This window comes from Panthera leo, chromosome B1 (assembly GCF_018350215.1).
Source record: "Panthera leo isolate Ple1 chromosome B1, P.leo_Ple1_pat1.1, whole genome shotgun sequence".
In the NCBI taxonomy this organism is placed as follows: Eukaryota; Metazoa; Chordata; class Mammalia; order Carnivora; family Felidae; genus Panthera; species Panthera leo.
In genome coordinates this window covers 622,211-640,495 of record NC_056682.1, presented here as the reverse complement: position 1 = coordinate 640,495, position 18,285 = coordinate 622,211, and the positions used below count along the sequence as shown (strand labels likewise).

The 18,285-nt window shown below is 48.5% G+C and overlaps 1 protein-coding gene across 2 annotated transcripts in view; it reads left to right on the top strand.

Annotated features, from left to right (window-relative positions):
- LOC122217305 (testis development related protein) overlaps positions 1-10,073 on the top strand; it is a 40,611-nt gene extending 30,538 nt beyond the window's left edge. For both annotated transcript variants that reach the window (XM_042934138.1, XM_042934139.1), the window contains exons 3-4: positions 6,387-6,490; positions 7,652-10,073. In XM_042934138.1, the coding sequence (XP_042790072.1) occupies positions 6,387-6,490; positions 7,652-7,997 (450 nt within the window). In that variant the 3' untranslated portion in view covers positions 7,998-10,073. The remainder of the gene's footprint in view (positions 1-6,386; positions 6,491-7,651) is intronic.
- The last annotated feature ends 8,212 nt before the right edge of the window (positions 10,074-18,285 follow it).

The window sequence follows — 18,285 nt, the reverse complement described above, 5'->3', positions numbered from 1 at the left end:
GACCACGTTGCTCTAAGGTATTTTCAGCGTGCGCTTCCTGTGGGCTGCTGAGTATCCCGGTCAGAATTGTCCCTGTGGCCCAACAGCTCTACAGAGCCGGGGATATGGATTCACAGTTTGACCTAGAGGCCTGAACTGGGTGGTGAAAGCATTTTCTCCAGGATTACCAGTGTGTCAGTAACCTCTGGGTGTGTAAACGTAAGATTATTGTGAGTTCTCAAGTTTAGAATGGTTTAGAAAAAGTCTTTGAAAATGACACCATAATTGGAACCCTTGGCCTGGCTGTGGCTCTCCATGTTCCTTGAGACACGGCAGCCCGTGCCCATTCCCGCGTGGGCCGCTCGTAGCTTGGGAGCGAGGCTGTAGAGCAGGTGTCGTCTCCACGGCTTTCAGGCAGAGTGAGGACACGCTGGCTGATGCTGATGCCAAGGAGAGGCTCTGGGGAGGTTCCCGTGGCCCTGCCGCCAACACACACGACACGCCGTCACCTCCCTTCCCTGGGTGCAGAGTGCGACCCGGGAGCCCCGCATGCGATCCACCGTGGCTGGGAACGTGGTTCTCCGGTTCTTCTGCGTAGACACCAGGAGATGCGTTTAGCGTGCGAGCGATTCTGGGCATCAGAGCACTTGTGGGTTCATATACGTAAGTCTCTCGCACCAGGTCACACACCGCACACCTGGTGACTTACACACTGACCTTGAACTCTCACCATATAATTACTGACAACAGTGATCTCCTAATAAAATATTGGCATGCCTGACCCAACGATTTTTAACTTTCTCCCCTAAAAATCCCCTGTGAACTCAAATACCTTGAAAAAGTACACACATTTAATTGCTTTTTTTAAAGTATTGACATTACGCAGGACATGGACGGAACCGGTGCCCACAGGTTACGTGGCATGTGTGGGACTTAACCAGTGTGCTGTGTCGTATTCTTCTTTGGGGTCCCTGCATTAGTTCCTGTTTTTCAGAGGTATTTTGGTATAATATTCCCTTTGTCCTCTCCAATGAAATGGTGTGGCTCATCCGTCACCATTCAGGGTTCTGTTGTTTTTTTTTTAGGTTTATTTATTTTGAGAGAGTGTTTGCACATGCGAGCAGGGGAGGGACAGAGAGACAGAGAGAGAGAAAATCCCAAGCAGGCTCTGCACTGTCAGCACAGACCCTGACTCGGGGCTTCATGCCATGAACTGTGAGATGATGACCTGAGCTGAGATCAAGAGTCAGACACTTAGCTGACTGAGCCCCCCAGACGCCCCCATCACCATTCAGTGTTGGTGTAGTTTTTCCTGTTGTGGTAAAATCTGTGTATTGGTACATTTTGGACCAAGAGTTGCAGCAGGCCCCTGGAGACAGTAGCTGCTGCTTTCTAGTACCGTGAACAGGTGCTTCTGGGGTTGCTCATGATGCCAGGAATTAAAGAGTTTGCCCTTGCTACCTTGGGGTAACTAAAGCACTTCAGCCTAGCATTTTATTGCCTGAGGAGCAACCGAAGACAATGCAGATGACTCTCTATTTGGTTTTCAAGTAATTTGGGGACATCTTGTTGGAGATAATGAAGTGTGAGACTGAAGTTTGAAGGATGGCGTGGATAAGGGTCTGTATCCTGATCCAAGGAGGTGAAGTTTGCAGGTTCCCTTGTTTTATTTCTCATTTTATGGACGTGTCGCTGCAGACAGCCCCGCTGAGCACCAGACGTGCAGCACGGCGGCTGGAATTCTGGGCACAGCGACATCGTGTCACCTACATGAGAAGGAAAGATGTTTTTTCTTTTCATAGAACTTTCAGGATGTACGGACGGTTTCCAGTGTATCACAGACTCGGCCGTGTCCCCATGTCGTACGTTGCACCTCAGTACTTCCTTATCTTCTAGCTGGGAGTTTGTACCACTTGATCCCTTCCTCCAATTCCGCACCCCCTCACTGTGCCTCCAGTATCCACAAATCTGTTCGCTTTTTTCTTGAGTTTGTTTTTAAGACGCCATTAACAAGTGAGATCCCAGTATTTGTGTTTCTCTGATTTTTCGGTTGGTACAATCCCTTCGAGGTCCATCCATGTTGTCACAAACAGCGGGACTTCCTTCTCGTTTTATGGCTGAATGCTATTCCCTTGTGTGTGTACTACGTTTCCTTCATGCGCCAGTGGAAACTCAGGCTATTTCCTTATCTTGGCTCTTGTGAATAATGCTCATGCTGCTCTGAAAACGGGGTGCGGGTGCCCCTTCAGTGTCGGTTTTGCCTCCTTGGAGTGAAATGCTGGATCACATGGTACTTCCATTTTCAGTCGTTTGAGAAACCTCTGCACAGTTTTCCACAGTGGCTGCACCCAGGTACCTTCCCACCAGTGGTTTCTCCCCATCCTCGCCAGCACCTGCAGTTTCTAGTTTTTGAGTCCCGACATTGTGACAGAAGTGCCCCGTATCTCCCTGGTGACGGGTGACGTGGAGCACCTTAGTGTATACGTGGCCTTGGAAAAGTTCCTATTCAGACCTTTTCCCCATTTTAAAATAGGATTATTGTTTTGTTGTTATTAAGGTAGAGTTCTTTATATATTTCGGATATTACCACCTTATCAGCTACATGGTTTGCACATTTTTTCCTTATTCTGCAGGCTGGGGTGTTTTTTTGTTTGTTTTTTTTTTTCATTTTGCTGGTCATTTGTTCTGTGCAGACTCTGGTTTGGTCCCAGTTGTGTAGTCTTGCTTTCATTGCTTCTGCCTTCCTTAGGTGTCACACTCAAAAGGCATCACCACGACCCACGTCAAGGGGCTTTGTCCTGTTCTCTTCTAGGACTTCTGTGATTTTCCAGTCTCTTTTTCTTTCCTTCAAAACATTTTTAAATGTTTATTTTTGAGAGAGAGAGAGACACACACACAGCGTGAGCAGGGGAGGGGCACAGAGAGAGGGAGACACAGAATCTGGAGCAGGCTCCAGGCTCTGAGTTGTCAGCACAGAGCCTGACACAGGGCTCGAACCCATGAACTGTGATCATGAGCTGAGCTGAAGTTGGATGCTTAACCAGCTGGGCCACCCAGGTGCCCCGTATGGTTTTCCAGTCTTCAATTTAAGTCTTTAATGCATTTCTAGCTAATTTTTGTGAGTGCTACAAGACAGTGGGCCAGTTTTCCCGAAAACTTTTACTGAGGAAACTTGTCTTTTCTACACTGAATGTTAATGGCTGTCATTAGGTACCAGGTGACTGTGTATAAGGGTTTATTTCTGGGCTGTTGGTTCTGTTCCCTGTGTGTCCTTGTGTCTTTGCCAGTGCCATGGGGTTTTATTATGCCAGCTTCGTAATCCAGGAGCGTGGAGCTTCCCACTTTTTCTTTCTTAGTGGTTTGGCTATCTGGGGTCTTTTGTGGTTCTGTACACATTTTTAGGATTGTTTGTCAAAAAAAAATACCATTGGAATCATTCAGGGATCACACTGAGTGTGTAGTCAGCTTTGGGAAGTATGGAGATTTGGGCAGTATCGCTGGAGTCCGTGAACAGAGGATACTCTCTCTCTATTTCTGTCCTCTTCACTTTTCTTTCGCCAGTGTCTTGTAGTTTTCAGTGTAGAGCTCTTTCACCGGTTGATTAAATTTATTGTTAAGTAGTTTATTGTTTCTGATGCTGTTGTAAAGGGGAGCATTTTATTTCCTTTTTAGAAAATTCACTGTTAACATAAAGAAAGGTTACTGAATTCTGAATGTTAATTTGCACGCTGCAGATGCACTGAAGTCGTGGATTAGACCTGACAGTGGTTTGCTGGAGTCTGTGGGGTTTTCTGTATATAAAATCATGTATTCTGCAAACAGAGACAGTTTCACATAATCCTTTCCAGTTCTGACGCCCCTTCCTCCTTTTCCTTGTCCAGTTGCCCTAGCTAGGACATCCGTTGCTAGGTTGAACAGGGGTGAGCATCCTTGTTTCGTTTTTCATCTGAGAGAAGCTTTCAGCCTTTCACCATTGAGTGCGATGTTAGCTGTGGGCTTGTCATTTATTACCTTTACTCAGTTGTTCTGTTCCTTCTATACCGAATTTGTTGAGTTTTTAATCATGAGTGGGTGTTGCATTTTGTTAAATACTTTTTTTGCATCTACTGAGGTAAGAGTGTTTCCTTTGATTCTTTCATTTATGAAGGGGACTGTGTTTATCAACTTGCATATTTGAACCATTCTCACATCCCAGGGATAAATCTCACTTGACCACGGCGAGGGATTCTTACAACGTGCTGTGAAGTTGGGTCTGCTAGTATTTTATTGAGAATTTTTGCATCTATATTCATCAGGGGTACTGGCCCATATTTTTTTTTTTTTTTTTTTTTTTTTTTTTTTTTGCTTGAAGTGTCCTTTTCTGGCTTTGCTGTTAGGATAATGCGGGCCTTCCTTGTAAATGAGTTTGGGAGTGTTCCCTCCTCTTTTAGTTTCTGGAACAGTTTGAGAAGGATTAGTGTTAATTCTTTTAAAGTGTTCGGTAGAGTCACCAGTGAAGCCCACTGGTCCAGGGCTTTCCTTCCTTGGGAGACTTTTGATTACGGATTCAGTCTCCTTCGTAATAATGGTTTGTGCAGATTTTCTATTTCTTCCTACTTCAGTCTTGGTAGGTTGTATGTTTCTAAGAATTTATCCATTTTTTCGAGGTCATTTAGTTTGCTGGTGTATGTTGTTCATAGCTTCTTACCATCCTGTGGTCATGAGCTATCGGCTGTCATGTCTTCTGTCTTTTACATAAAATTTTGTTCACGTGGCTCCTGTTTTCCTTGGTGAGTCTAGCTAAAGATTTGTCGGTTTTATGTTCTGTCTTTCGCTTATTTCTCCTCTAAGCTTTACCGTTTCCTTCATTCCGCCAGCTTTGGGCTCAGTTTGTTCTTCTTTTTCTAGCACCTCGAGACACAGTGTTGGCTGGTTTCTTGCAGTCTTTCTTGTTTCTGTACGAGCTTCCTCTTAGCACAGCTTTTGCTACATGCCCCGGGTTTCTGTATGTTGTTTTCCATTTCTGTTTGTCTCAAGATTTTTGTTTCAGTTGCTCCTTTGATCCATTGGCTGTTCAGAAGAATGGTTTTCAATTTCCAGGTGTTCCTGAGTTTCTCGCTTTCCTCCTTTAATGTTGTCTAGTTTTCTACCACTGTGGTCAGAGCTCAGTCTGTGGCACGGGCGTCAGGCCCACAGAGCCGAGTGCCCAGCCGGCCGCGGCTGCACACGGTTCCACCCGCCCCACCGAACTCACCGCCGGCTCCTCTGCTTTGTGGGCCTGCTGCCATCTATCATCTGTCCGTGTAGTTCCATGTGACTTCTGCCTCTTCCAGTGTCACCTGTCCGCAGAGACCCCCATCCTCACTGCCTGAACCCAGGTCTTCAACAGATCTGTGAACTAACGAGGATTTGATGTCCCACAGAATGAGCCCACGAACTCTGACCTTCCTGGGAAAAGAAGCTTTTGGCTTCTGGGGAGGGTGAGGAACGGCCGGGGCACACGGTAGAAAGACTGAAAAGTTACAAATGGAGATTTATTAACGTGCAGAAGTTGATACAGAGTCGACAGGGAAGCTGAGAACAAAGAGGACCCCGGGGCCGGACAGCACTGCTGTCCGTCCCCCCCCCCCCACCCCCCCCCGCCTGGTGACCGCAGCACGGGAGGACGTAGCCGTCTCCCCAGCTCATCTGCACGCTCTGAAAAGGCCTCCTCATCGAGAACAGTTCTCCCATGGGGCGGCCCTGACCAGCTCGCACCCAGGATTGGGCTGGACCCTCTCGGGGCTGCTGGGCCGTCGGGTCACCCAGCAGGTTCGTTAACGAGCCATTTTCTCTGTTCTCAGATACTGTCGGAAGCCGTGGCCATCATGCAGCCTCTTGGTCCAGTGTCCACAGTCACTTTATGTTACATATTTAACATGTCAAAGTATCCGAAAGCTCGGTCTGCCCCCTAGGAGTCCCCCTCTGTTCCCCTCCACTCCCTCACAAACAAGAGAAATCCAGGCCCAGCTCGGTGAGTTCATGCACAAGGCACCTGCTCAGGGGACCTGCCTTTTCCTCCATTCCGTATTAACACAGACCTTTGAGTCTGAGGTGCCAGGCATTGACTGAGACACATCTGGACTGGGACAGACTCAGTAAAGTGACCTCCTCTCCAACCCCCCCCCCCCCCCCAGCCTGGTACGGCTGTCCCAACATAGGACTGTTGGCCAGCCTGTTCCGGAGCGTGGGGGAGTGACCCTGGCGGCCTGGACATGCTGGTGGCGGGTGCCGTGTGTGTGACCTCTGTGGTCACTTACAGCCAGGGGGAACTGCCCGTGTGCAGACACGGCGGAGGAAGGCAGGCCATGCTGGTTTCTTTTCTAACTTCAAGCTCCATCGTTACTATTTACTACCTCAGATTTTATCTTTTTCTAACCTCTTACTAGGTTCAGGGAGCAAGTTTCCGAGGCTGGAAGGAAGTGACTTCTCTGTTTAATAAAGACGATGAACAGCAACTGCTTGAAAGATGTAAATCCCCCAAGTCCAAAGGGTAAGTCTCCGTGGGTTCAAGTGCTATGGTCTCCAGGGAGGCAGGTGCCGCAGGTGACGTTACCTCAAAACTGTGGTCCGTCCCTCCGTCTCGCAGGCAGATAGGAGGGTTTCCTTCCCCAGGGAGTAGACAGAAGTGGGTTGTACTAGTTTTGACATTCAGGAGACAAAACGAGTAAAATGTTTTTCTGGGAGAAGGTCACAAGGGTGGCTAGAAGGACCTTTTGAGAGGTTATGGAAAAGTGGAAGAAGGCGTTTTCTCAGACGAGCTCTTGAACTCAGAATTGTAAGTGGAACGCGTTAGCCTTCCAGGGCCTGTAGCCGTGCTGGAGATATTCTGGCTTTAAAAAATCAAGGGAAAAAAGTTAAAAATGCAAAGGACTGGTGAACTGTAAAAGATTTTGGAAAATTGAATATATTTAAACTGACACATTGACGTTTACTGTAACTGAAATTCTAAAAAGTGTATTTAAACACGAAAATACCAAATTCAGCGACAGCTGAGTGGTATTGCCAATGGCATGTCTGACTGGAGGGGAGTTTCTGGAAGCCGGACCGCAGACCAGGTGCTCAGTTGAGGCCCAAGGACGCCTGGGTGGCACCGTGGCCGTGACCTCTCCGCACGCTCCCATGGCTGGACTGTGTGCACGGGCCCCTCGGTCCAGTCCGGCTGTGGGACCAGCCCCCAACGCACACATCCTGGTGCTCTGCGCCGCCCCCCCACCCCCCACCCCCCCACCCCCCCCCCGCCGCAGCGTCCTGTCTTCACGGGGCATGGTTTCCACGAGTTCCCTACTCAGCGCTTCAGCCAAGCCTGCTAAGTGTGATAAGCCTGCTGAAGACCGATTTGATAAGAGGAATGTCCATCCCTGTGTTTCTGAATTTGACCCCTCGTTTCTTGCACTCAAAACACTCGAGTGTCTCCCTGGGAGCCGGCTCTCTGCCTGTGTGCCGCCTGGCACGTCTTCTTAAAATACGGCCTTTGGTTTCTCTGACGTGTAGGGACTAAGTTTTCTTTTCTTTCAAGTTTGACACTGTAGGTTTGTGTTCACCTTCTAAATGACTTAAAGTTTTCACCAAAGAATGTTCTGTGCATACAGCAGACCCTCCTTGAGGCCCTGAGGGCCGCGGCCACCGACACTTGCCCTCTTGTCTCCCGCAGAGCTAACTTACGGCTGAGGGAAGAGCTGAAGACAGAGAAGAAATCGGGATTTTGGGACAATTTGGGTTTAAAACAGAACATACAGTCAAAGAAGCCAGATGAGATCGAAGGCTGGGAGCCTCCCCGACTTGCTCTGGAGGACGTGAGCGCTGGGCCAGGCGACCCCGCGAGCGGCCGCCCGTCCGGGCCGGGCTGGGAGGAGGGCGCTGGCGGCTGCAGCAAATACACCAGCCTGGCCAGCTCGGGGAACAGCTCGCGCTGGAGCCTCCGGTCGGCCGGGAAGCTGGTTGGCATCCGACGGCAGAGCCGAGGCCACCTGACCGACGACTGGGAGGAGCTGGAGTGACCTGCGGGCACGCCGCCCCCCGGAGGGGCCCGCGCAGCCCCTCTGGTGGCGTGCGGGCTCTCGGTCTGGTGATTCCCGGTGTGTCTGTTTGCGTCGGGGCGTCCGGGCCTTTCGTGTGGACGGCAGGGGCTCTCCTCTGCGTGCCCACATTTGGACTGTCCCCCTCTGCGGGCTTGGCGGGGGCCCCCAGAGGGGGTGTGTGCGTCCGAGGCGGCCCCACGACAGCCCCCACAGCTTGGCGTCCGGCCGCGGAGCCGCCTCGCGCGGTCTTCATCATGTCCCCCGCCCCCCGCATGTGGCATCCGTGCGCCTCTGTGACTCTCGAGACCGTAGCAGCCGCGCCGTCCTCCCGTCAGCAGGAGTCTGTCATCCGGGCGCCAGACCAGTCTTCCCGAGGTCACGTTCAGTTGCATTTAACCCGGTTAACCCAGCAAGTTGAACTTCCTCTCATTTTAGATACCGGGAAAGCAGAGGCTACGTTTGGTCAAGCGTGAAATGCCACCACGTGCACACGTCTTGGTCTTGTGCCCTGGGAGGAGGGGTCGCGTGTGCGTGCTGGGTGGTGGCTGTGGTCTCGACCCGCGTGCGCCCTGGCTGGTGACCAAGCGTGCCTCTCACTGGTCCTGAACTTCATGGCTTGATCTTCACATTCTCTGATTGCAGGTTAAGGAACCATAACGTGTGGATCCGTTTAGCCACTGAGTTTAGACACTCTTGTGTCTGGCAAATCCGGACTTGCTGATGGAGTTTAAACTGTATAAAACACTGCAAGTGCCTCTCTGTGATGTCCAGGTGTTGGGTGTTCGAAGGGAGGCCACACAGGTCTCCACGGCAGGTGGCACTCCAGTCTGTCTTAGGTAACGTGGTTTGAAAGAAAAGGCATAGGGGTTGTTTGGGTTAAAAACAAAAACCTCCAGTTACACTGTGCATACCTCTCGTGAAAAACACTGTCCTCCTCCGTGCTGCTCGTTTAACCTTCCTGGGGGTCACCGCGCGGGCCTGACGGCAGGACTCCCAAGGGGGAACAGTGTCCGTCTGTCCTCTATCCGTGTAGCTGTCTTTCTCCCGTCTTGTGCTAACTGAACAAGGAGCTTACCTGACCAAGTCTGGAAAGGGGGGCACGTTTTAGCGGTGTTTAGTCCAGTTTGTGTCAGAACCTCGAAATGCCGGGGGTTTCGCGTTACAGGGAAAGCTTGTTTCCTCAGGTAAATGGGTCAGTAGCTAGGCCGCCACCCCGCGTCCCCTCCAGCTATGCCCACGGTGGCGGGTTTATGCAAGGATTCTGCAGCGGGAGCCAGAGGCCCGGGGAAATAAACACTGTGTCCGAGGCTCTGCGAAGCTGCCTCGTTTGGGGGGGGGGGGGGGGGGGTCCCGGCCGGCAGGTGTGAGTCGCACCCTGTGGGCCGCTGCAGAGTCATGTGGGGATGCTAAGTGCCTGTCACTCACCGCTGTGGAAGTCTGTGACGTGGGGTTGGCAACCTCCTCCTTCATAATACTGTTTCTCAAATCTGAAGACAAAGCCAGATGGGAAGTGGAGCGTGCACTGTAAAGCATTTTTCCTGTCTGCAAAGATTAATGTAAAAATAAACTCTTCTGCTGCCTCTGACGACATGAAAATAAGTATGTTTGTGGTTTTTAATATATTTATTGACGTGCTTTGGGAGAAAAGTATTTTTCCTTGCTAAGAATTTACCAAAGCAACTTTGTGGTTCACAGGTTAAAGAGAATGTGGTTTTGATGTGGGGTTTTGTTTGCAGCCTGTGAACACGCACCTTCACTGTGTAAAGAGCAAGTGTTCTGTGCTGCTCCTACTGTTGCTGGTTTTTTTAAAGGAAAGTGAGTGGCTTCAAAGAAAGTTAGAATCCATTCTTAATGCTGAGGTTTTTTAAAAAAGAAAATCAACTTCCTCTTTCATTATTAGTTTGCATGACTATTGGCGTCTACTCCAAGGTAAATGCTCCGGTGACTTTAACCACTATAAAGCTAATGGCACTTTTCTGGATACCTTAAACCTCATTTTAAAATGCAAACAGTACGTGTAGACTTTTTCATAAATAAATGCCAGTTTCAACCTAAGTTTCCAAGATGTATCTTTTGCCTATCTGCCTTTTTCCGCCCTCGGTCTGTCAGGAGCCAGGTCGCAGCACCTGTGCGTGGGGGAGGGGTGTGCGTGCTCTGGGGCTTAAAGATAAAAGCGTCGTAATAAGCAGTCTTTCCCTTCATGTAGCTAAGCATCAGGAACACATCCGCAACAGTTTTACTTAATCACCTGTTTTTCAGAGAGAGTGGGGTGCGGGGTGGGGGGCCAGAGAAAGGGAGACACAGAATCTGAAGCAGGTTCCAGACTGAGCTGTCAGCACAGAGCCTGATATGGGGCTCAAACCCACGAACCGTGAGATCATGCCCTGAGTGGGACACCCAGCTGACTGAGCCACCCAGGTGCCCCAGCACCTTTATCTTTTAAAAAGATGACCATCCCTTAGACATAAGTCTTTGAGAAGGTGGCCCGTGTCAGAGGAGACAGGTACGTACCTCAAGAGCTGGGGAAGCACGTGGACAGACATCCGTGGGTCTCAGGGAGCAGGCACTTTGGGGGAGGCACGGGGGTGGGGGGGGGGGGGGGGCACTGATTTCCTTCCCTATCCATGGGTGTCCTGAGTGGCGGTTGCGGCCTCTGGAGTTTCCCTTCCTTGTCTCAGTGGAGAGCCAGTCCGTGTCCCATCACCCTGGTCGTCCACACCCTGCCTCACCCGTGGGGCCACGTCCCAGCTGCCCCCCAAACCTGCCTGCAGTGCGGGGGTCCCCGTGCATCCTGGGAGCTTCCTCTGCCCGCTCTCTTCTCCTGCTTACTCCTGGTTTCCTGGTTTTTCTGCTTATTCCTCAGTGGGTCTTTCTTTGCCTGTATAAAAGACCAGCAGGTGGCGCACTATTCAGTAAGCCACGAAGATTAATTGGCTAAGACCGCTTTTCTAATGATGGGATACTTTTCCATCAATGTTCACCACCGTCCCTCGGGTGAGGAGCTGAACCCCGGGGTGGGTTCTGTTGCAAAAGCAGTGCAAACCTCTGATGAGGCGGCGTCAGACATTCCCTGAGCGATCCAGTGGGCTCCTAGGGGCCGGGGAGCTGTCCCCGTCCACGCGTGGGTTGGCTGGCCGCGGAGGACTCGTCTGCTGTCAGGCTGGCCGTGGGCAGGTCCTTGCTGGTTCTAGACGTCGGTTCCCTGGAGCTGGGCTCCCACAGGATCCATTCACGGGCCCAGCCTGGGCCACACTGAGGCATTGTATCCTCAGTACAAGGGGTTCACGGGGGCTCCCACCTGGCCACGGCTCAGGTCCCAGGAGGGCTGGTCACAAGATGCTGGGCTCCCGGCCCAGCTAATTTATAAATTAGGCACAGTGATGGTCATAACAACACGCTGTGGGAGGAGTCACGGGAGTGTCGTCTTTCTCAAAACACCCCCACTGTGCCGTGCTGACTCTGCTTTCTGTGACGACCAGACAGGGCAGTCGCAGTGAGGGCAGTGACGCGGCCTCAGGCCACGAATGGCCATCTGGTTGGCAGAACACAGGAGTGAAACGGTCATTTCTTTGCTCCTGGGAGTGTGGCTGCAGAGGCTATGACCTTGGGGTGACCGCCGGGCCGGCTTGGACACTGACTTCCATCGAGGGCCCTTGTAGTAACTGCCGTCAGGTGCCTGTGCAATCGGAGCCCCTCGGCGGGCGTCGGGAGCGCCTGGGCATCCCGGTGTCCCTCTACAGGGCACTTGGCAGGCCCTCCTAAACCCTCAGAGCTGCCCTATCTCGTCGCCTCGTGCTGGCAGCTCCATTGTGCTTTGGTCGCACCAAGCTGGCCCTGGGAGCACAGGCTCTGGTTCCAGCACTGTGGTGGGGTCAGCAGCAGCAAGGCCTTCCTCCGGCACGTTGTGTCCAGATCAGGTCTGCACCGTGTGCGGGTGGAACAAAGTCACAGTGGGCACAAGTGGCTGTGACCAGCCAGCTGCCCAGGCCCAGGGGTCGAAGCAGTGAGGTTGCGTGCGCTTGTATCTAGAGGTGAAAATATAGGCTCGTCAGGTGCGTCATCTGCCAGTAAGACTTTCAGTTCAAACCCTTTCTCTTCCGAGTATTCTTGGACTTTCTCAATAAAGCATTGGTGGCACCTTTCTGTAAGTAAGACGGCGGTCACCCACACAGCCCGGTTACGTCCTTGGTTTTGAAGGCCTGCCCTACACCATCCGCCCCGCTGTGAACGCAGTTCCGTGCACATCTCCTTCCGGGGGAGCCGGGCTCCACCACCGCCGAGGACCTGCTGGGACGGAATCCGTTCTCCTCAACGGGCACCTTTGGCTCTGCTGCAAGCCTCCCCCACCTCCGGGTCTGCATCCTGGCCTCTCACCCACGGTCTCTGATTGAACCAGCACCACGTTCCTCCTCCACGGATCGAAGGCCATTCATGCGGCCATCTCGGGGACTTCCACTCTGGGCTCTTCCCTTTTCATGTAAAAAGGAAGCACTTTCTGTGACAGGCCATCTGACAGCCCGGCCAGCTACCAAGTCACTTTTCAACATTTAGAGAGCGATTCATTTAAGCATTTAGATGTAAACTACAGACATCATGACATTTCAATCCTAAATGCTGTCAGTATACACATCTAAAAATGATATTCCCCTGAACCACCACTGTATCACAGGCACAACAAAATTATTCAAGTAGAGTTTTCCATGTGGCTGAAAAATGTCTTTTTAGCTTCTTTTTCCTCAAAACCAGGATATGGTGTATGAATCGTATCTGGCTTGGTAAAAACTCATAAATGTTAGACATGGTAAGTTAGGGTTAAGTTTCCCCAAGCAGTGGAGGCAGGTCTTCCATGCTGGAGGCTGTGTCCCTTTCCACCATCCTGGGTGGGCGCCATCATCAGGACGTACCCATGCAGGGGTCGGACACTCAGAGTCGTTCTCTGCTGTCGGCCAGGCTGCCTCCCACCTGTAGTCTGGTGGTGGGTCTCCAGAGGTTCCGATCATGTCGCCAGGCCCTTATAACCTCCGTCTGTTGGCCCGGATTCTCAGGTCCACCTCGGTAGCAGCCGTGCTGCGCAAGAAGGATGTCCATTTGGATGGATAAACGTATGCAATTAGAAATGGTCTTAACGTGGTTTCCCAGAATTGCAGAGGAGATATTTTCATTTGGTGATAAAGGCTGTGTATAATTTCAGCTTTCCAAACAACTCATTATTACTGATCTCTTTGGGATTACTTCTATTGACTGTGATTTCCTTACTAAGTCAAGATCAGTGTTAGAGTTTTAGGAAAATATTTATAGGATTTTAAAAAGTGCAAAGTTTATTTTCAAGAAAGCTGAACAAGTCTGGAAGTGGAAGGGGAATACCATTCACTCCAATGGAGTTTGGAGAAGTGGGTTCCCCCCACCCCCCAATCACTAGAATTTCAGAATTCTCCTCCCTGGAGACTTCAGAACTGGTCAGTAGGGTAAATGGAGAGACACCAAGAATTTCTGTTCTGAAAGAAATCTCCAAGCTCAACACATGAAAGCACATGAAGCCAACTTTCCCAGGAACCAGAGGAGAAACCATCCCTGTGGAGGCACTCAACTCGATGCTCCAGGAGGGCACCACGTCCTCCTGTCTCCCTCACTTTATGTTTGGGAGCTTATGTGTCTTCAAAAGTAACATAAAAATATTGGGAAAATGTATCCAAATATGAATAATTACCTCAAGTAGAATTATGGGTAGCATTTAAAATTTTCTGTGGATTGGCTTTTTAAGAAAGCTTTTTACAGTGGACATATACTTTTTGAAATACCTGTTACCTGTTTTTTTTATTGCAAAAGTAAAATGGAAAATATCAAACATACTTTTCTGTAAGTAATGGGTTGGCAAACTACTGCCTACTAGCTAAATTTGGCCCACCACCTGTTTTTGCATGGCCCACAGGAATTATTTTTACATTTTTAAATGGTGAAAACACTTAAAAGAATCCTATATCACAACACATGGAAAGTCTATGAAATGCATGTTTCTGTGTCCACAAAGTCTGGCACGTGGCACAGTCACTCGTGGGGAGGCTGCCTGCATCGCGGTGTCGCAGCCAAGCCCTTGGGGGTAAGGCAGCATGTAGCCCACAAAGCCCAGAATGTCTACACAAGTCTGCTAAGCCTGGGTATAAAGTCCTGTGTGTACCCACCCATTCGACCAGTGATGACCCCATTTTGTTTTATCAAGGTGCCCCTGACTGACCAAAGACATTAAAGTCAATCACAGACATCCTATAATTTTATCATCTTCATGTTGTTTAAATAAAGAAAACAGTTGAGAATTCATCAAGAAGATCGATAATCACACCTGCAGCAAACAGTGATAGAATTGAAGGAGGACATTGGAAACTCCAGGGTACAGTGCAAAAAACATCAATCCCTCCACTTTCAGTAAGGGATAAAATCCACTGAGTGGTAAATCAATTTACCATACACGTTAACAGAGAGAAGGGAAAAACATGATCATTTCAACCAATGGAGAAAAGCCACTTGGTAAAAAAAAAAAAAAAAAAAAAAAAATACTCAACTAAGATAGAATTCTGCCTGATCTTACAAAGGGACATTAAAAAAGCCCACAACTAACATCCTCCTTATTGACAAAAGACCAAGAGCTTTTCCTCTAAGATCCAGAGTGAGACAAGGACCCTCTCTCACCACTCCTTCTCCACATAGCACTGAAAGTCTTTGCCACGGCACTTAGACAAGAAATAAAAGGCATCCTAATTGGAGGAAGACGCAAAATTATGTTTATAGATAACATGATCTTATTTGTAGAAAACCCTAAAGATTCTTCCAAGACAAAAAAAAAAAAATGAAGAAAACCAAAAACCACCAAAAAGTGTAATAAACAAGCTCAGGAAAGTTGAAGGATAAAAAATCAGTATCAAAACAACAGATGCATCTATTTATACACACTAACAATGAGAAATCACAAAAGGCAATTAAGAATATTTCATTTATAAAAGGAACAAAGAATAAAATACTTAAGAATAAACGCAATGGCAGAGGCTAAGTATTGTACACCGAAAACTACAAAACGTGGCTTAAAGAAATTAGAGGAGACACAGATACATAGACCCCCCTGTGCTTGTGGGTGTGAGACTTCATATTAAGATGGTAGCACCACCAGATTGATCTATAGATTAAATGCAATCTCATCAAAATCCCATGGCATTTTTTTGCAGAAACAAAAAAGATGGTAAAATTTACATGGAATCTCAAGGGATCCCAAGTAGCCAAAACAATCCTGAAAAAGAACAAAGTTGGAGGACACACACATCCTGATTTCAAAACGCACTATGAAAGGGCACCTGGGTGGCTCGGTTGAGTGTCCAACTCTTGATTTCAGCTCAGGTTATGATTCCAGGATCTTGGGTTGTGGGATTGGACCTCATGTCAGGCTCTGGGCTGAGCACGGAGCCTGCTTGGGATTCTTCCCTCCCTCTTGGGAGGGAGAGAGTAGGAGAGAGAGGGGCTCCCTCTGCCCCTCCCCTACTTGTATGCACTCTCTCTCTGTAAAATGCTACAGTAATGAAAATAGTTTGGTCCTGGCATAAGAACACATTTAGACCAATAGAGACCAATGAGTAGAACAGAGAGCCTGGGAAGAAACCCTCACACCATGATTTTAGACAAGGGTGCCAACACCATACAGGGACAGAAAGGGCAGTGTTTTCAACAAATGGTGCTCGGAAAACCGGATGTCCACACATGAAAGAATGAAGTCAGGCTCTTACCTTCCACCATACCTTTCACCAAATGCCTAAACACAAAAGCTAAATAAAACTAAAAGCCCTGGGCAAAAGCAGGGAGAGAGTTTCATGACCTTGGATTTGTCAGTGATCTCTACAGAGATGAAAAGGTCAGCCAACAACAGGAGAAAGAGAGAAATGGGCTCCATTAAATTGCCAAGTGTAAGCATCAAAGACATAACCATGAGAAGACAACCCGCACAGTGGGGCAGGATCTTCAAGTCACAGACCTGTAAGGAGTATCTAGAATATAGGTAGAACTCCTCCAACTAGACAACAAAAATACAACTTCACTAAAACGTGGGCAGAGGACTTGAATAGCCCTCTCTCCAAACACGACACACACATGCCAGCGGACACATGGAAAGGTGCTCAACATCACTCTTCATCAGGGACATGCGAATCCAAACCACCAAGACACCTCATGCCCGTTAGGGTGGTTACTGTACAGGAACGAACACCAACCTCAGAAGGTGACAAGTGTGGGAAGAATATGGAGAAGCCGGACCGCTTTGGCATTGTTGGCAGGGTATGAAATGGTACAGTGTCTGGGGAACACAGTACAGCACTTCCTCAAAACAGGATTAACACAATTAGCAACTGATCCAGCAGTTCTGTTTCTGGGTATTTATCCAAAGGAGTCAAAATAGAATCTTAAACTTTTTTTTAATATTACATATTTTTGAGAGAGACAGAGGATGAGCGGGGGAGGGGCAGAGAAAGAGGAAGACACAAAATCTGAAGCAGGAACCAGGCTCTGAGCTGTCGGCACAGAGCCTGACGTGGGGCTTGAACCCACAAACCATGAGATCATGACCTGAACAGAAGTCGGACGCTCAACTGAGCCACCCAGGGCGCCCTTTTTTTTTTTTAATTTACACCCAAATTAGATAGCATATAGTGCAACAATGATTTCAGGAGTAGATTCCTTAGTGCCCCTTACCCATTTAGTCCAGCCCCGCTCCCACAATCCCTCCAGTAACCCTCAGTTTGTTTTCCATATTTAGGAGTCTCTTCTGTTTTGTCCCCCTCCCTGTTTTTATATTATTTTTGTTTCCCTTCCCGTATGTTCATCTGTTTTGTCTCTTAAAGTCCTCATATGAGTGAAGTCATATGATTTTTGTCTTTCTCTAATTTCACTTAGCATAATACCCTCCAGTTCCATCCACATAGTTGCAAATGGCAAGATTTCATTCTTTTTAATTGCCAAGTAATACTCCATTGTATATATATATACCACACATCTCTTTATCCATTCATCCATCAATGGATGCTTGGGCTCTTTCCATACTTTGGCTGTTGTTGATAGTGCTGCTATAAACGTTGGGGTGAATGTGTCCCTTCGAAACAGCACATCTGTATCCCTTGGATAAATACCTAGTAGTGCAACTGCTGGGTCGTAGGGTAGTTCTATTTTTAGTTTTTTGAGGAAACTCCATACTGTTTTCCAGAGTGGCTGCACCAGCTTGCATTCCCACCAACAATGCAAAAGAGATCCTCTCTCTCCGCATCCTCGCCCATATCTGTTGTGCCTGAGTTGTTAATGTTAGTCATTCTGACAGGTGTCAGATGGTATCTCCTTGTGGTTTTGATTTGTATTTCCCTGATGACGAGTCATGTTGAGCATTTTTTCATGTGTCGGTTGGCCATCTGGATGTCTTCTTTGGAGAAGTGTCTATTCATGTATTTTGCCCATTTCTTCCTTGGATTATTTGTTCTCTGGATGCTGAGTTTGATAAGTTCTTTGTAGATTTTGGATACTAACCCTTTATCTGATATGTCATTTGCAAATATCTTTTCCCATTCTGTCGGTTGCCTTTTAGTTTTGCTGATTGTTTCTTTCGCTGTGCAGAAGCTTTTTATTTTGATGAGGTCCCAGTAGTTCATTTTTGCTTTTGTTTCCCTTGCCTCTGGAGACGTGTTGAGTAAGGAGTTGCTGTGGCCAAGATCAAAGAGGTTTTTGCCTGCTGTCTCCTTGAGGATTTTGATGGCTCCCTGTCTGACATTGAGGTCTTTCATCCATTTTGAGTTTATTTTTGTGTATGGTGTAAGGAAGTGGTCCAGGTTCATTCTTCTGCATGTCACTGTCCAGTGTTCCCAGCACCACTTGCTGAAGATACCATCTTTATTCCATTGGATATTCTTTCCTGCTTTGTCAAAGGTTAGTTGGCCATACGCTTGTGGGTCCATTTCTGGGTTCTCTATTCTGTTCCATTGATCTGAGTGTCTGTTCTTGTGCCAGTCCCATACTGTCTTGATGATGACGGCTTTGTAGTATAGCTTGAAGTCTGGGATTGTGATGCCTCCTGCTTTGGTTTTCTTTTTCAAGATTGCTTTGGCTATTTGGGGACTTTTCTGGTTCCATACAAATTTCAGGATTATTTGTTCTAGCTCTGTGAAAAATGCTGGTGTTACTTTGATGGGATTGCACTGAATATGTAGATTGCTTTGGGTAGTATCGACCCTTTAACGGTATTTGTTCTTCC